Here is a 17284-nt window from a genome sequence, read left to right on the forward strand (position 1 = left end):
AGCTTAAGTCTCAGGCCTCAGACAAGAGGAAGCGCAAAGTAGGTCCTCAGTAGAAACGTCAAGTGTAAAACTAGGAAACCTGCAAGAGAAAACGGGAGGAAAACCCTCAGGGTGGGGCACGGTATGGGGCTCCAGGGCTTGGCCCAGAGCACATGACACCTACATGGAAAATCCAGCCCTGCCATCTGCCCAAGTCCAAACTTGCATTTTAGAGAAAAAAAAAAAAAAAACCTCCTCAAAGCAGATGAAAAGACAAACGACAAACTAGAAGAAAGCAGGCGAGACCCCACAGATGACAGAGGAGTGGGATTTAATGCCTGTTGGAGAACTCTCAGAGTCCAGCGGCCAAAGTGCCGCCTGTCCACCTGACAGACATTTGGCCCCTGAGGCTGGGAAGACAGAAGCGCCTGTGGAGATGGGGACCCCTTGCCCAGGGCTGGGAGTGCAAATCACGGCGCTCCCTGAACATCTACCAGATGGCCCAAGAATCCCAACTACAGCAAAGCCTGGCGAGGATCCCAGGGAGAACTGGGAAAACAGGCCAGCAGGGAGGCGTAGGGGCAGGCGCTCTGGGAGCCAGCTGGCCTGTTTCTTGTCAAAGTGACCATGTGGTCTCTATGGCAACAGGGCACAGCCTTCGAGCCCTGCCCGCGAGGAACGGGAATGTTGGTTCAGTTTCACACGTTTCAGCCACTCAATGCTGAAGTCCACCCATGTCACTCCAGACCCTCAGTCCTGAAACCAGAGCGTAGCCTGTTCAGCAGAGCTGCCCAGCGGGCAGGGAATGACTCTGAATAACACAAGCCGGGGAGAATCTTCAGGCTGACTTAGACCTTGCTGGAAAAAGTGACGACCACCAAGGTCACAGCTTCTGTGGCTTCATGTGTCAGAACCAAGGTGTGAAAAGAGGGAAATTCATGGATGCCAGGTTTTGGGGTCTTGGGAGAGGTGGGTTGCAGAGGACAGAGAAGGACAGTGGGGTCCTTGTGGGGATAGCCTGTGGCTCAGCGGTGGCAGTGGATGTGGACGCCTGCACAGTGGCCAGTGGTGTTGGATGAAACACAGCCCCACGCACAGATCGGTAAGGCTGGAATCTGAGTATGGACAGTGAACGGCATGAGTAGAGATGGCCTGTTGGGATTCTGTGTGGTGCCTGTCAGGAAACTGCATCAGCATGGGAACCTGCAATGGGAAAACTGCATCAGCACGGGAACCTGTGATTGGGAAACTGCATCAGCACAGGAACCTGCGATGGGAAAAATCCATCAGCACGGGAACCTATGGTCACCTCAGACGGTTTGATTCAAGCATGCCTAGGAGCCGGATGCATTTCAGAGACTAGAATGAGGTCAGTGATATGTTAGACTCATTTTTATACTCATCAGGCAAGTCATTGGCCCTCTCTCTCTCTCTGGCCATTGACTTGGCTTCATGTTCTAGACTTTTCTCATTGGTAGCATTGTAACTGGAGGAGAGCACAGAGAGCTTCTTTTTTTAAGTCTCCGTCGCCAAGTACAATTTACAGTACAATCTTCATTCCACTCTAAAACAGTCTGCTCCTGCCCCTTCTCCCATCCACAGGAACACACATGTGGGCACACAGTCACACACCGGCACTGCTCATGCCCAGACATACCTGCTCTGCTCCAAAGAGGCCGAGCTGAGCACTCGAAGCTCAGCAGTGACAGCCAAAGACAGTAGACACAAGGGCCAGGAATATTGCTCCATGGTTGGAAGCCTGCCTCGTGAGCTGGGGGAGAAGGCAGCTGGGATAGAGAAGGGATCACGAAGTCAATGATGATTGGAGAGATGGCTTGGGATGGGAGATGTGTGCTGAAAATGGATAAAGGACCAAATGTGATATCCTCCCAGTATCTGTCTTGCAAACCATAATGCTCAAAAGTAGGGAGAGAGTATGGAGGAAGTTGTCTGCCATGAAGGGAAGGGGAGGGCTGGGATGGCAGGGGGAGGGGTGGGGGGATACTGGGAACATCGGTTTTCGAAAATGCGCACTGGTGGAGGGATGGTTGTTCGATCATTGTATGACTGAAACTCAAACATGAAAGCTTGTACCTGTATTTCATGGTGATTCAATAAAATAAAATAAAAGATGTGCTGAAGCTGTAGGGTTTGGGAGGGGGGATTCTGGCCTGGGGCTAGAGGGAGGCCCTGCCTGAGTGCAGGGTCCCACTGAGGCTTGTACACGAGTCAGTCGGAGATCACCCCGACAGGCAATGGGAGAGGGAAGATACAGGCCAAGCAAATAGCAGAAAGGGAATCTTCAGCAACAGATGCTCCCCTCTGCGCCCTCCTGCCAGGCCTCCGTCCTCCGGTGCAAAGATAATCTGAAGAACCCAGAGCATATGATTGGTAGCAATCAAATAAATCCAAACTACTGAATCAGGGTTCAAGGAGCCTATAAAAGATTCAAGTCCTGCTCCCCCCGTGGAGAGATTTCCAACCAGTATTAATATTTCAGGAATACTAGAAGGTAGGAGAAGAGCCGTTATTCACAGCTAGCACCTCCACGGCACTAAAATTAAATAATGGACTTTTTTTTTGGAAGACGATGGAATCGCTGGAGTTGTGGAAGTATAAAAAATATTCCTCTCTTGGGGAAGTTGCATTTTTTTGCTTTTATCTTTTCTTCTCCTCTGGAGGACATTTTGATTTACTTCTGTGATAAGCTTACAACAACTAAGAAACTTGGAAGGGAGGCTGAGCGAGCTGGAGGGAGGGATGCCGGCTGATGAATGGGCTCTGAGAGTCCTGGCACCGTGTGTACATGCATGTGTGCGTGCACGCGTGCATTTACTCTTGCAGAACATGACTATCTGCCCAGGCAGGCAGGGTCCTGGAATAGGAACGCCCACTGTGTCATGTGACCCACCCAGCATCTTCCCTCCCTGGGCATCCTCCGAAGCCCTCTGCCAACGCTCACAGACTCACAACTCACACAGTGCTCCCCAGTGTGGTCCCCAGCCCAAGGTACGGGTGAGGCAGCTCATCCCCAGGTCGATTCCAGCTTCAGCCTCGGACACTCCGTGCTTTCTTAAAGCTGTCTCATTGGGGATCAGTCAAGTGGACTCAGGGGGAGGCCTGGGTCGCCCTCAGGACACAAAGCCAGGACGCCCGTCTCAGCGGCTGACGGGCACTTTGAACCCGAGGAGGCTAGGCGCATCCATTGATTGATGCTTTAATCTTCCATCCTTTCTGATTATATGGCTTCTCATCTCGGCAGCTCTCTCTGTAGCTCTTTATTGATTATGAAATATCTGAGCAGGCCACGTGCTGTCGGCAGTAATAAGAGAATAAAGTCCCGGCTAGGCAGCGCTTCTGGTGAGCAGAGACAAGATCAGCTGCTGTCTTGGCGACAGGTTCCATGAGAATCAAACCCAGGATGGGCAGGAGGGTGGTGTTGGCCGGGCGCAGTGGGCATCTTGAGACATGATCTGGGAGGAGATGGAAGTTGGGGAACTCAGGACAAGGATGGGTGGACCCTTCAGAAATCCATTAGGTCGATCACGGTCACAACCATCCTGTTGTTCGCCGATTGCCTCGAGCAGGCACCAGTAACGTCTCCTTCATCCTAGCCCTGAGATTTTTTAAAAAGTGCAATATTCAAGGCTCTTTCAGGGTTAGGAGAATGAGACCCATCATTGTTACCGGTATTTGGCATATTGGGTACGCCACGGGGAGTTTGCCAGACTCTGCCATGTGGGCAGGTTACTTTCGGTAGACTGCCAGTTTGTCCAAAGTAGGAATGAGATAATAAGATGTCAGCTTCCGGGAGCTGGGTTTTATAGTCTCTGAGTCTTGGCCGTTGATGGGATACACCTCACCGGGGATGGGGGGGCAGAGTTGGTGGGTGTGACCCCCACCTACTGGAAGATGGAGGATCTGGGTGGAGGATGCTCAGCCCTAATCCGAGCAGGCTTGGAGATCTCAGCCCCAGGACCCACATGGCTTTGTCCCTCTGCTGGTACCTTCATGTGTGTGGACAGTGGTCTCAGCATGGGGGTGGCTGGTTCTGGAGGTCTTCGAATGCTGGAGCTCTGGTTGGGGCGGGGAGGGAAACTCAACCCAGCCCCCTCCAAGGGGACCCCGGCAAGGACAGCCAGGCGCGGGGGCAGGAGACTGCGGTGTTCTCTTCTGGGAGCTGGGTTTTATAGTCTCTGAGTCTTGGCTGTTGATGGTATTGCACGGCGCCAGGAGGCCAGTTGATGGGTGTGACCCCTGCCTACTGGAAGATGGAGGATCTGGGTGGAGGATGCTCAGCCCCAATCCAAGCAGGCTTGGAGATTTCAGCCCCGGGACCCACATGCTTTTGTTCCTCTGTTGGTACCTTCATGCGTGTGGAGAGTGGTCTCAGCATGGTTGTGGCTGGTTCTGGAGGTCTTCGGCTGCTGGGGCTCTGGTTGGGGCAGGGAGGGAAACTCAACCTGCCCCCCTCCCAGGGGCCCCGGCAAGGACAGCCAGGCGCAGGGGCAGGAGACTCTGCATCAGGTCGATATTGGTGACTTAAGGCCACCCCCAGACTCCGCTGGGAATGGGGCAGCGGGTCTCAGGGCAAGAGTGCAGCTCAGAGACCAGACCTTAGGAGGGAAAGTCACTGGGGAGAGGAACTTCCCATTGCGGGGGGAGGGGGGGTGTCGTTAAAAAGCATCATGAATTGGGGGATGGGGGGCGCTTATTCCTGGTGGATTTGGTTAAACCCTGGTCAACCACATGCCAGGCAAGTGTCCAACACACTGTAGTATCTCTGCAGCCCCCACACGCATCATGCTTGAGCCAACCCCCATGGCCTCGTCATGCAAGGGTGTGTGATTCTCAAGTCCAGCTTTCCCAGAGACTCTCTAGATCTCCAGAGATCCCCACCACTGGATCCCACCACGGGGCAGCCCTGGCTTTTAAGCAGTGAGACAGACTTTCAGGCTCTGAAGCCCTCGGCAAGCTGACTCAGTTCCCAGGCCCCCCAAAGGAGTGATGTGCATGGTCGGGGGCCCCTGGGTGAGCGGCAGAGGGTCCCATAGGTGGGGCCTTGGACACAGCTGCACACAGGGGGGTGGACAGGGGAGGCTGCAGTCGAAGGGTCAAGGGGAGACTTGGCTACGTTGCGTCCCTGAAACTGGGGGTGTCGGGGGCCCCGAAGAGCTTTCTTTCACTCCGGTGTGATCTGACTGTGGGAGACAGAAGCTGCTTCAGAGCAGGGGGGACCCCAAAGCACCACACAGACCCTCCCCACCCAGGGGCCGGTGGAGCAGAGCAGAGTGCCAGGCGCTCGCTGGAAAGGGGTGGAAAGTTCATTTCTCTCTGGAAACCACTTGCATCTGCCAAGCGTCAGCCTCAACATGAAAATGGGTCCCGAATTAGAAGAATAATAAGAATAAGGATCGGAACTCACCGTGAAAGGGCGGGCGACGCGTTTCCAGGGAGAAATGGTTCAATTGCTTGTGTTCATTACTTCCAAATGGGAGTCGCCCCGGGTTCATGGCGTCGATTACGTTCCGCTGCCCTTCCCTGAACTGCGGCTCCGGCAAGCGCGTGAATATTTGGCCCCTTGTGTTTCGGTGAAGGGCAACGGGGCCGACGGAAGATAGGGCAGAGCAGTGATGAGGAAGGAAAGTTTGGCGAGTTAGTGAGAGATTAAGCGTGCATCACAGCGGTGCGGGGGGGGGGGGGGGGGGAAGATTCACTTAGGATCCTTTTACACGGCAGGAATCACGTTGCGACTCCTGAGTGATGTCGCTCTGTGCCAAGTGAGGGCCGGCTGAGGGTGACGGATGACGCTGCCAGGGTCTGGACGCAGAGAGGGGACGCATGAAACCCGGGAATGAGGCTCCAACCCCTCATCCTGGCCCCGCTCTGAGCCCCCTTGTGCCCAGTCCTCCTGGGGCCGGGGAGTGGGCCAGGTCGTGCTACCGGGAGCTCAGACAGGGCGGACAGGGTGTTCCTGCAGCGTGCCAGGCTCTGGCGCTCTGCTGCCCTTGCTGCTTGGGCATCTCGCCCTGCTCCGCACACGCCAGTCGGGCCCTTGACTTTCTGGAGGAAGGGGGCCAGGCCGTGCTCGTCAGGACCTGGACCCAGCCCTCTGTCATTACCTATGGCCCTGGTCTGCGGGCCTCTATTTTTCTGTCCGGGAAGTGGAGACCAGCACCGCGACGTGTTGTGGGGTCGAGTGAGCAGAGGTCCGTGAATGCCCAAGGCCGGGCGGGGACAGGGACAGGGTCCACGGGGCGTTTCCTGCCCAGTATCACCCAGCTCACAGGCAGCTTCTCTGACTTGGGGAGGGGGGGGAGTTTGGGGGCCACACCCAGAGGGGCTCGGGGCTTACTCCTGACTCTGCTAAAGGGACCCTTCCGGGCAGTGCCGGGGGGTGGAGGGGTGTCTGCAGTGCCCGGGACCCAGTCAGGGTAGGCAGCGTGCCAGGTGGCATCTAATCTCTCCATCCCGCATGGCCTTCCACACCCGAGCCTGGTCATGGACTTCACACTGGGTGCTTCTCAGATCGTTTGCTTCCCCCTCATCTGCCCGGGAAGGCCTGTGCCCTTCCCTAAGTCCATTCCCTGGGGATCCTGAGCCCTGCCCGGACTTCTCTCAAAGCCCGTTTCCCCGAGTGCTCTGTCTGTGTCCGCCAAGGTGGGGTAGGCCCAGGCTGGCCAGGAGAGCAAATTGGGGTCCTTTGGCCATTGTCCAATTGTCCAGTGCCCACTGAGGGACACTCTGCTCCTCCTATATAACCTTCTCTGTCTGCCATCTGCCGTGAGGAAGTCACCGCCGAAGGGGATCTTTCTGAAGAGGGCAAAAGGACTGGCTGTCCGGACGGCAGGCCACCTTGACACGCAATCGGATACAGCAGGCACCTGGCGGGGGGGGGGGGGGGTGTCCTAGAGAGCGTCCTGGAGTGGGGGAGGGAGCAGCGGTGAAGGCATCTCTCGGGATGCCCAAGGGAAGCCCGTGATGCCTCCCCACTACCTTCAGTTTGATCCGCAAGGAGAGGCTGTGGCCAAGCCAGTCTGCAGTTTTTACCTAGAATCCTGCGAACCATCTTGACATTCGGTTGAACCACCAAAGACCAGGACCACGAAGAGCAGGAAAGTGACGGTCACATCTGCACCAAGCAATCAGAACCACAGGCCACGGCACGATGGTCGGAGACCCGTCCTCTCCCGGACAGTAACGGCCTGCGGATGGGGACCCTGAGGGGAGCCGAGTGAGTCTGGCGCCAACAGCTGGAGCACCGTGAGTGGAGTCGGCGGCACTAGCGTCTCTGTCTCACCCGCCGTGACGTTTTGTGTCTGTGTCTCACAGCACAGAGCGTGTGGTGCATGTTGAACTGTGTGCCCAGGGCCTGCGGGCACCCTGCCAGTCCAGAGCAGTCAGCAAACATGCTGAGTGGAAGAAAAGAGGGTCAGGAAAGGTGACGTGTCGGAGGAGCTTGTACTAGCTGAAGGAAACAGTTTATTAAGTCACTGGAGGGAAACTGACCATCAGGCGAGGAGGGTGGGGGTCCCGTTCGGTGGATGTTATTAAACCCAGACTAGCGTGGTGCCCGTCACATACTTTAATATGTGGGATCATGCATTATTTATCCCGTTGTGACTGCCTTGTTGCTCTTAGCATAATGTCCTCGAGATTTTTTCTTGTCACAGCGCTGGAATCTCCGTCTTTCTCTGGCACCGAGTGTGACTCTCTCGCAGAGGCCTCCCACGTCCTGTGGAACTGTTTGGCCTCGGTGTGTGGCCCTTCGCTGCTTCCTGCATGGGGCGGCGTGAAGGGTGCGGCAGGGTGCCCCTTGCGTGGGTGCGTCTCCGCAGCTGGAGGGGGAGAACGCTGCACTTAGTCACGATTATTTTTGTCTCAAAAAATGGACATTTTTATAAGCCGAGTCAGAGAGAATTAAAATGTAGCTAAGACTGATCAAGATATATCCAAAATAAATAAATAAATAAAAAGATTCTAAGGCCTAGAGAAAATAGCCAAGCATTTAGGAAAGAGGAAATAATGCAAAAAAATAAAAAGGCAATTCGTGAATACCCTGGAGTTCAGTTACGTGTGCTTAGGCAGGAGCTTCAGAGCCCTCTGCTCTAGGAAAGAGAAGCAAAGTGGCCCTGTGTGGGCAGATGAGGCCGCGACCTGTCACCCCCCACTGTGCCCGGAACTCCTGACACTCAGGTGGCGACTTCTATGGGGACTTGAAGGCCTCTGGGTTTGGGGTAACCCAGCCAGCAGGGCCAGTGTGAAGGAACCACCCCCAACCTCACCCGGCTCTGCCTTGGGGTCCACTCCAGGGTCCCGCGGCTGGCTGGGGTGGGCGCTCTTGGCACTGTGTGTTCCTCAGTTCCCGCGATACTCGGGCTGAGGACTTGGGCACGAGGGTCAGAGAAGGGCCGGGATCTCCCACATGGCCACGTGGTCCCAAGTTCAAAGGCATGTCAAGGACTAAACCACAGTGGGGAGGGAATTAACGCTGATGGGTCTCCCGAGAAAAGCAATCTAATGACGAAGCAAACGTCTCCCAATAGCTATAGTTGCTGGTAAGACTCGTTCTTCCCACTTCACCATAGGGTAGAAACATCTTCTAAACAAGCATGCACCTCGAGCTCTGGCGATTCCTCTTTCATGTTGAAAAGCATATTTTTAAAATTTTTTTAAATTTTTTATTAGTGTTACTGTGTCTGGCATATCGAATACTCTTGGTAGCTTGCCGGGTGAGACATCATGAGGTACAGTTGCAGACTTACAAATTTTTGTGCTTGGGTTTCAATTACATAATGAGCGAATACCCATCCCTCCACCAGCGCCCATCCTCCACCATCACGGGTCCCAGCATCCCTCCCAACCCCCATCCCCCCATCCCACCCTGCCCCTGTGGCAGGGTATTCCCTTTTGTTCTCGCTCTCTTATTGGGTGTTGTGGTTTGCAAAAGAGGCAATGGGTGACAATCATGTTCGGTCTATAGTCTACTTTCAGCATGCTTCTCCCATCCTGGGAGGATCCTCCCAACACCCTTTACTTGGTGCTCCCTTCTCTATCTGAACTGCCCTTTCCCCTAGAATACCCGGCTGGCCTCTAAGTTATGGAGTAATCCTCCTGGTGCTGATCTCAGCTATTCTTGGGTATTAATCTCATATTTTGTTACTTTATATCCCCCAGATGAATGCAATCTTTCTATGTCTATCCCTCTCTTTCTGACTCATTTCGCTTAGCATGATACTTTCCATATTGTACCACTTATATGTAAAGTTCATGACTTCATCTTTTCTAAGAGCTACATAGTACTCCATTGTGTAAATGTACCAAAGTTTCTTTAACCAGTCATCTCTTCTCGGGCACTCAGTTTTTTTCCAGATTCTGGCTACTGTAAAGAGTGCTGCAATGAACAAACGATTGCAGATGTCACTTCGACTGTACATTTTTGCCTCTCTGGGATATATTCCCAGGAGTGCTATTGCTGGGTCAAATGGGAGCTCACTTTCTAATTTTTGGAGAATCGTCCATACTTGAAAAGCATATTTTAACTGTTCAAGTAAAACAAGCAAAATTTCTATGAATGCAAAGATTTTTCTAAGGACGAAGGAAAACAAACAGTTCACCCACCTACCATCATCCGCCGAAGAGCTGGACTGTCCCTGGGTGATTTATCCCCTTCGGTCGTCTTCCGAGAGTGAATTATTGTCTAGCTCTGCATCTTTTTGATCACTCTATATGTACGCATGCATGCATTCCATCCTTTGTCTTCTATCCTTTGAAAATAAATGTCTTCTAATTTACTAAATAGGGGGAAATTAGAGCCATCCATTTGGGAGTGCTGGCAGGGGAGGGGTCTTTGTCTGGGGTTGCTTTGTACTCACAGCAGCTAAGGAAAGAGACATGAAACGCTGATGCTGCCCAGGGAAGTCCCCCCCCCCTCCCGGGACACTGGCTGGGGCGAGGGAGACTGAGGCAGTGGGGTGCTCGCCTAGCACACATGAGGCCAGGTTGGGACTGCCAAGGAGGATCCATTGTAAAAAAAAAAAAAAGGATGGTGCCGTAAACTGAATGCTCAGTGCTCGGCAGTGCTCAGCCTGGCCCAGAAAGCCACACGCAGAGACAGTTCTAGGGAGACTGAGGCTCTAATGCCCCTCACGGGGCCAGCAGGTGTGGCTGTGTACGTGGCCTCTGAGTGGACAGTCCCATATCAGGAGGCAGGTTCAACGCTGGGCTCAAAGCACGGCTGGGAGCAGGAGACGTTTCCCTGCCGTGGGCAGTGCCCCTCCGACCCCACGCAGGACCCAGCTCCGATTAGCCTGGGAGTCCAGCAGCGCATGTGTGTCCTCCCCAGGCGGAGGCTTTGCGAGCGCCCTGGAGGGTGACCTTGAGCTGACCTTGTCATCCAGAGGGAAAGTCAGCAGGGGGAGAGGTGGAGTGACGGGCCCCAGGCAGCCTGTGTAGAGTCGGGGTGATTCCAGAGGTTGGTGGCATTTCTCAGGCAGGAGTGGTCAGTAGGGCTGTCCCCGGGAAGGGCGGGTCCGGCCGAGGAAGCACCCTGTGCTCACGCGTGCTTTGATGTCCACTTCCCACTCACTGCCTGGCCTTGGAGGCCCCCGTGGCCTTTGGGGGGACGCTGCCTCTCTCCTGTGTTTGGGGACAGGAACAAGAGCTACGGACCCACATGTGGGTAGACGTGGGGGCAGGAAATGACCGTCTGTGGAGGTGACGGGGAGAGCAGCCGTCTCCCCTCACGCCAGAGGGTGTGGGCTGCGTGTCTGAACTGACGGCTGCCCCCTAGAATGGTCTGGGAGATCTGACCCCCAAGACACGCCCCCTTACACGAGCCGGGTTGGGCCTTAGCCCGTGGCGAGAGCGTCACTGTGATGGTTTGCAGCATCAAAACCACTGGGTACATACAGTCGTCGGAGTCCCTTGGCTGTGCCGAGGAAATGCTGAGCACCCAAGAGACTGTTTGGGGTGGTGGGACCCCATTCTTTGGCCTAGCGAGGACTGGGGGGTGTTGGAACCATGTCTGCCTGCCTTGACCCCAAGACTCGTGCAGAGCCAGGCCCTGGGGCCAGTGGGGGCCAGGCATGGGGGCCAGCAGGAGCCAGAGGGGGCCAGCGAGGGCCAGCAGGGGCCAGCGGGGGCTGGGGGTGCCAGTGTGAGAGCCCCTGGCCCCTAGGGGACCAAACCAAGCTGTCCCGTCGTCAGACGAGCCCGTCTATAGTCTGGCTTTAGATCTTTTCTGTTCAACCTGTTAAAAATGCAAACAGAAGTAATTGGTGTTTAATCAAAACTCTCAGTGTATTTTAATAAAGAATATTTTAAATCAGACAGAAACCTGCTCTGCCATATGGAACTTTGTCACACACTCACTCAACTGGGCACCGGGGACCCGTCCCGAGGGCCAGGCTGCCTTAGGCGCCACTGCCACCTGGTGGCGCCCCTGGGAATTGCAGGCTTGGTGGTGCTGGGGGGGGGGGCGTGTTTGCCCCCTCCCGCGGGGGAGGGCTGGTTTCCTACCCCCTAATCCTTGGAGGCCCCGCTGACTGTGTTTCAATAGGAGTCTGCTCATTTGTAAATTCACTACACCCCGCCAGAACCAGCTTTCTTTTATCTGAGTGCCTCTTGTGTTTGTGACCTTGAATATTGGTGTAACTGAATTATCCTGCGAAGGTATGAAGGACACAGAGAAATGGAGTGACGTTACATCTCCATGAATACTTAGACAAACCAGCACCAATTTAGGCGTAGAATACTTCTCTTGGACACCATTCAATGCCATTAGAGGGGAGGGAAAAAAAAAAAAAAAGAAAACATCAGAAAACAGAATTTGGCTGGAATCACCTCACCTGTCCTTAGCCCCTGCGAAGGGCTCTGTCTCTGGAATCTTCTGGGCTCTCTCTGCCCTGCCTGCTGTCTGTGCAGGCTGTGTCTCTGCCTCCCGAACGTATTCTCCAAAGCCAGACCAGGCTGGCGACACGCAGGGCATTATTTTTAGATAAATTCCGTAACAGGATCACGCAGGAAGGAAAGAGGGTTTGCCCTGCCCCGGCTGCAGTCTCCAGCTCCACACGGGCCGCAGACGTGCATCCCGCCTTAATGAATTGGGTTCGGGGCCTTTCTGCCCTGGACAGACATCCCACAGGAGGCGGGAATTAGATTTCCTTGCTTTGCCCCTTCTTTAGAGCAAAACTGTCTGCTGGCCAATTAGGTGGTGGAATCACTGGCAGCAAAAATGATGCCAGAGGTGAGGCTGTCTGGGCAGAGCACCGGGACCGCTCGGGACTTGCTCTGTCCGACTCTGCCCGACTCTGCCGTCCAGGGGCTCACGATGCTCCCTCCCCGCCAGCCCTGCAAGGCCCGCAGGGGCCAGGGCAGCTGAGGGCCCCGGTGAGTGCCGGCCAGTGCCCAGAGCCCATCCCTCAGTCTGGAGGGCACCCGGGCTCTTGGCCAGTATTAGAAACCTGGCAGTGTCTAGTCTTGGGCCTTCTGTGGCCTCCTCGTGGCTCTTCCCCCAGGGGAGGTCAGCGCCACCCCTCGGACCTCGGGGCTCTCCCAGGCTGGGAGGTGCGGGTGGGTGCAGGTGTGAAGTGGGCCGCCCTTTCCAGCCCTGCAGACTGGTGGCCTTCACCCATACCTGCATGCCCTGGTTGGCACGGTCTGATGCTGGCCAGCTGCCCAGGGGTCCAGCTGGTGATTTAACTGCCGCTCTCTTTCCCTGCCCAGGTGGTGGACAGTGACCGGCCCGAGGGCTCCAAGTTCCGGCTCACTGGGAGAGGAGTGGACCAAGAGCCTAAAGGCGTCTTCCGAATCAATGAGAACACGGGCAGCGTGTCCGTGACACGGAGCCTGGACAGAGAGGCCATCGCCACGTACCAGGTGAGTGCCGGCCAACGCTGCGTCTCCCTCTGCCACCTCCTGGGCGTTGTATCTTGGGGCTTTGCTGACGCCGTGGCCAGCACCTGACCGTGTCTGTGTGGGGGCCAAGAAGCACCGACCCCCGCAGCCCCCCATCTGCGCACAGCCCAGGCCCTGGGAAGCCGCCGGGCATGAAGGGAAGGAGGGGAGGCCTGGGGAGGTCAGAGCCAACGGGCTGCCTCGACCTTCTGGAAGGCGGCCAGCCTGAGCAGAGTGGGCAGACAGCCCGCGGCCCAAGGGAGAACACGGCACAGGGGGTGCTCAGCGCGGGGACCACAGGACCCGCCGTCCAGCAGGGCAAACAGACGGCGCCGAGTGCTGGGGCGTTTCCTCCGGCCTGTCACATGGGCCTTCTGCAGCGCCTCCTGCAGTGGACGCTCTGGGTGACCATAGGGGCTGCGTGCTCGTGTTTGCGAGGCCCCATGGGGGCACGTGTGAGTCAGAGTCTGGGGGCAGGTGCTGGGGGCTGTCGGGCTGGTTCTCTTGGTCTCCCTGCTCATGGGCCCGTGTTCCCGTCTGTGAGAACTAAGGGGGTGTGGGAGGGGGTGTGCAGCCTCTTCGGCCACAGAGCTGAGAGCCACAGGACGAGGTTGCGTGGTGCGTGCTTGAAGCCACGGGGGCAGGGGCAGCCTGGGTGATGGGGAAGCTCCTCCACTGTCTCCTGGCAGAGTCTTGCAGTGCCCTCATGATGGCAGGCACTGTGGGGGACCCAGCAGCTGTGCCCACCCCTCCCCGTTTCTGGCATGGCTGCCCACCAGGAAGGCAACTCTCTGGGGCCCGATTCCTGGACGGGGCTCTGGTTTTCGTCGGTCAGAACAACACCTCTGGGGCCAGAGCAATAGGATTGTGGGGATGGGGGTTGCCTGGCACTTGGCCAACCTGGGTTCGATCCCAGCACCCGTCAGGTCCCCCGAGCCCTCCAGGAGCGATCCATGAGCACAAAGTCAGGAGTCAGCCCTGAGCACTGCCATGTGTGACCCCAAACCAGACTGTGTTGGTGGGGGGTGGAGCGAGAGCACAGCCGGGAAGGCATTGACCTTACTTGTAGCAGACCCAGGTTCGATTCCCAGCATCCCAGATGGTCCCCCGAGCACTGCCGGAGTAACTCCTGGGTGCAGAGCTAGGAGTCAGCCCTGAGCATCACCGGGTGTGGCCCAAAAAGGCAAAAAGAGAAATAAGAGGAGCGATAGCACAGCGGTAGGGCGTTTGCCTTGCACGCAGCCAACATGGACGACCCGAGTTCGATTCCTCCGCCCCTCTCGGAGAGCCCGGCAAGCTACCGAGAGTATTCGATATGCCAGACACAGTAACAACAAAGTCTCCAATGGAGACGTTACTGGGCCCGCTCCAGCAAATCGACGATCAACGGGAGGGCCTTTACCTTTACCTTGTTAGCGCAGCCCAAGCCCAAGTCCTGGAAGCCCCTCCCCAGACACACCCGCTCCCTCCTATCTCAGAAGAAGGGAACGGGGGGCACACGAAGGGGGAGCTGCCCAGTCGGAGTGCCCAGTGAGGGGAGGCTGGACTGGCCTGCACAGCTGCGTGGCCACTCCCTCAGACGACCAGAGGGCAGGTGCGGAGAACAAGGACACCAGACGGACCCCACCCGAGGGGGGCTCAGGAGGCCCAGTTGGTGGCCACTGGGGTCAGAGCACAGAGAGTCGCCCACTGGACCCCGCACCACTGGCCCCTCGCCCTGGGTCTCACTGCTGTCAGTCACGTGGACAGCACGTGTGCCCCACTTTCTCCTCCAGAACCGCAGAACCGCCCTGCCGGCAGCTCAGCGTGTGATGCCCATGACTGGGACACAGGGTCCTCAGGTCCGGCTGGGAGGGCCCCTGGGTGGAGCGTCCAGGCTGCGCTGCCCCTTGCCCGAGTTGATCTGTGCCCTGGGGGGCCTCCTTATTCTCCAGGTCTCTCTCCCGGTGGGAGAGTCGGGAGGGTCGGGAGGTGGACTCCGGAGCCCCCGTGTGGGCACCTCGGGTCAGAGGCAGCTGAAGCCAGGGTGGTTCCTCACGGGAGAAACTGCCCAAGGCCCTCACCCTCTAGGACCTCAGGAGCGGAGGGTCCAGCCAAGTCCCAGCGCGCCCTCCTGCCTCCCTCCCGGGGAACAAACCCTTCACCCCACGCTGGTGGGAACTGCACTATTGTCGGACGGGCACTCGGGGGGCAAGAACGCCCCACCTCCTGGGAGTCAGCTCCCTCCTTATCATCCGCAGGACCCCCAGCTGACTGCCTGGGGGGGTCACGCTCACACCCCCGATCCCCGCACCCACCCCTCCCCCAAGATGACTTAAAGTGCCTGGAGCGAAGGCTGGGACGTGTCAAGGCTGATGGGTGCCTGAGGCCTCGTGGGGGTCCCCACCATGGCCCAAGCCCCCCTAGCGTGCCTGGAATATGCCCGTTGCTGTGGCTGCAGCGCTAATTACCCCAGGGGCTTGTCCCCTAGGGTCCCAGACCCCGTGGGAAGGCAGCAGAGCGATGCCTCTGGGCTGGCTGAGGCCTGTTCTTAGCGGGAAGGCAGCTCTTGTCCCTCTCGGGCGTGGACTGGGCATCACACCCTGGGACACACACGCAGGTGGTGGTCTCATCTGCACCCAGCTGCTGTCTGGGCAAGGGTAGCTGCTGCCTGGGAGGGGGTTGCAGCTGCTGTCTGGGCGGGGCTAGAAGCTGTCTGGGCGGGGCTAGCTGCTGTCTGGGCGGGGCTAGCTGTCGTCTGGGCGGAGCTAGCTGCTGTCTGGGCGGGGCTATCAGCTGTCTGGGTGGGGCTAGCAGCTGTCTGGGCGGGGCTAGCTGCTGCCTGGGCGGGGCTAGCAGCTGTCTGGGCGGGGCTAGCAGCTGTCTGGGCAGGGCTAACAGCTGTCTGGGTGGGGCTAGATGCCATCTGGGCGGGGCTAGCTGCTGCCTGGGCGGGGCTAGCAGCTGCTGTCTGGGCGGGGCTAGCTGCTGTCTGGGCGGGGCTAGCTGCTGTCTGGGCGGGGCTATCAGCTGTCTGGGCGGGGCTAGCTGCTGCCTGGGTGGGCCTAGCTGCTGCCTGGGCGCGGCTTGCAGCTGTCTGGGCGGGGCTATCAGCTGCCTGGGCGGGGCTAGCAGCTGTCTGGGCGGGGCTATCAGCTGTCTGGGTGGGGCTAGCAGCTGTCTGGGCGGGGCTAGCTGCTGCCTGGGCGGGGCTAGCAGCTGTCTGGGCGGGGCTAGCAGCTGTCTGGGCGGGGCTAGCAGCTGTCTGGGCGGGGCTCCCTGTCTGCTCCTCTCCGCCCCCTCCTGAATTTTCGGACCCCGAGATTGCACCTCCCACATTGCCTGGACCCTCTGCTCTTCCCCCACCCCCTGAGCTCCACTACAAGGCCGAGAGGGGCTTGGCCCGCCCGGTGCATCTGCTTCCTCTGAAACACCCTCTTCCTCTCGGACCCGCCGCCAGCCCGCCCGGCCCCGCGGACTTCCCGGGCTCCTGACCCAAGTGGCACCTGGCAGATGCGCCGGGCTCTCGCAGTACTGGAAGCTGACATATTAATGCAAAGCCTCCTGAAATATTACTCATTATTATGCATTTTGCCAGCATTTGAGTGATTTGTGAACTCTTCATTGGAATAAAGTACTGTAAATGATTCATGAATGACCAAGTTTATGAAATTCTATAAAAATATTAGCAGGTGGTAATGATTCCCTCACACTGTGAGTGTAATCTGCTTTCTGCAGATTTGTCAATACGGGCGACCGGGAGGGGACCGGGCGACAGTCCCGGGCGGTCTTGGGGCTGGTGAAGGGCTGCAGTCAGGCGTGAGACGGGGTCACGGCAGCGGGGGTCTCAGGCGGGAGAGACCTTGCTTGCGTTCTGTCATCACGGTGGTGGGGAAAGTGAGTGACCCCGTGAGGGAGAGAGAACAGGCGTTTACTGGGCACGGGCCAAGCGCCAGGGCTGCTCGGGGTTCCAGAGACAGACGGGTTTGGGTATTTGCTGAGCACCCAGGGCTTGCTGTGACCAGTGGCCATCAGTGTCAGGGCTAACATACGCTCAGCGCCGACTGCGTGCCAAGGCTCTGTGCTGGCACTAAACGTCCCACAGAGTCTTCCTGAAGACGCTTCACACCTTGCTCATTCCCAGGCAGAATCGGCCTCGGCCAAGAAGCACAACTCCTGAGGCTGTTCCACTTTTTGACACACGGTTTCTGCCAGGTCGGGTTCCTGGGCAAAGTCTGTCCCTGGGGCTGAGGGCATTGCTGAGTCCTGGGGTCTTCCCGCCCTCCCCTGGGGTTCCTCTGACCCAGGTGGCTGCTTCCAGCTCGAGCCCCTGAGTCGCTCTCGGGCGAACAATTTTGGACAATACTGAAACAGAGGCCAGAGGGCAGAAGCCCACAGCTGTGCTCCCGAGGCTGATGGGAGGACAGGT

The 17284-nt window shown here is 57.4% G+C and overlaps 1 protein-coding gene across 1 annotated transcript in view; it reads left to right on the top strand.

Annotated features, from left to right (window-relative positions):
• Positions 1-17284, top strand: part of CDH13 (cadherin 13) — a 1034759-nt gene that overhangs the window by 499315 nt on the left and 518160 nt on the right. The window contains exon 5 of the mRNA XM_056135632.1: positions 12706-12858. Within this exon, the coding sequence (XP_055991607.1) occupies positions 12706-12858 (153 nt within the window). The remainder of the gene's footprint in view (positions 1-12705; positions 12859-17284) is intronic.

The sequence above is a fragment of the Sorex fumeus genome, unplaced genomic scaffold, assembly GCF_029834395.1.
Source record: "Sorex fumeus unplaced genomic scaffold, SorFum_2.1 ptg000122l, whole genome shotgun sequence".
In the NCBI taxonomy this organism is placed as follows: domain Eukaryota; kingdom Metazoa; phylum Chordata; class Mammalia; order Eulipotyphla; family Soricidae; genus Sorex; species Sorex fumeus.